A 532-nucleotide genomic window follows, 5' to 3' on the forward strand; every position below is an offset into this window, starting at 1 on the left:
GATAATTCATGTGGTAAACAGATACAGATACAGATAATGCTGTACTCGTTCATCCCTAGGAGACACGTTGTCCATTTTGATGTATACAATCTATGGTGATAACGTGTGTGGCTGTTTGGCTCGTGTGTATTAATACCCGTTCACCTGTGTGTGTTTCAGAGTCATTGAGCCTCAGGCTTCCATCTCCTGGAAAGAGTCGTTCGTCCCTCGGCTGGCCGGAAATCGCTGCCTTGTGGCGGTGATGGACAGCAGCAACCTCTGTGAGGTAACCTCCACACCTCCCTCTCTCATATTACCAGCCGTGGAATGGAACTACAATTACTCAAGTACTGTATAACATAACTGTGTTCTTGTTTAGACACTGTCCGTGGAAATTGGCCATATCCGGACACATCCAACCTTACACAGTCTCCTGTCTTTTTGTGGAGCTTTTAGTGGGGGATCAGTGGGCCAAAAGTGCATAAAGGGTAGTTGATTACTTTCATGGGATGCATTTTCACAGGGGTGAGATATGTCCTATGAATGAAATTGT

At 45.5% G+C, this 532-nt stretch overlaps 1 protein-coding gene across 1 annotated transcript in view; it reads left to right on the plus strand.

Annotated features, from left to right (window-relative positions):
* LOC116673680 (coagulation factor XIII A chain) overlaps positions 1 to 532 on the plus strand; it is a gene marked incomplete at its 3' end in the record, with an annotated part of 25,524 nt that overhangs the window by 20,838 nt on the left and 4,154 nt on the right. Inside the window, 1 exon segment of the mRNA XM_032505895.1 lies at positions 160 to 265. Within this exon segment, the coding sequence (XP_032361786.1) occupies positions 160 to 265 (106 nt within the window).

This window comes from Etheostoma spectabile, chromosome 24 (genome assembly GCF_008692095.1).
Source record: "Etheostoma spectabile isolate EspeVRDwgs_2016 chromosome 24, UIUC_Espe_1.0, whole genome shotgun sequence".
Lineage (NCBI taxonomy): Eukaryota > Metazoa > Chordata > Actinopteri > Perciformes > Percidae > Etheostoma > Etheostoma spectabile.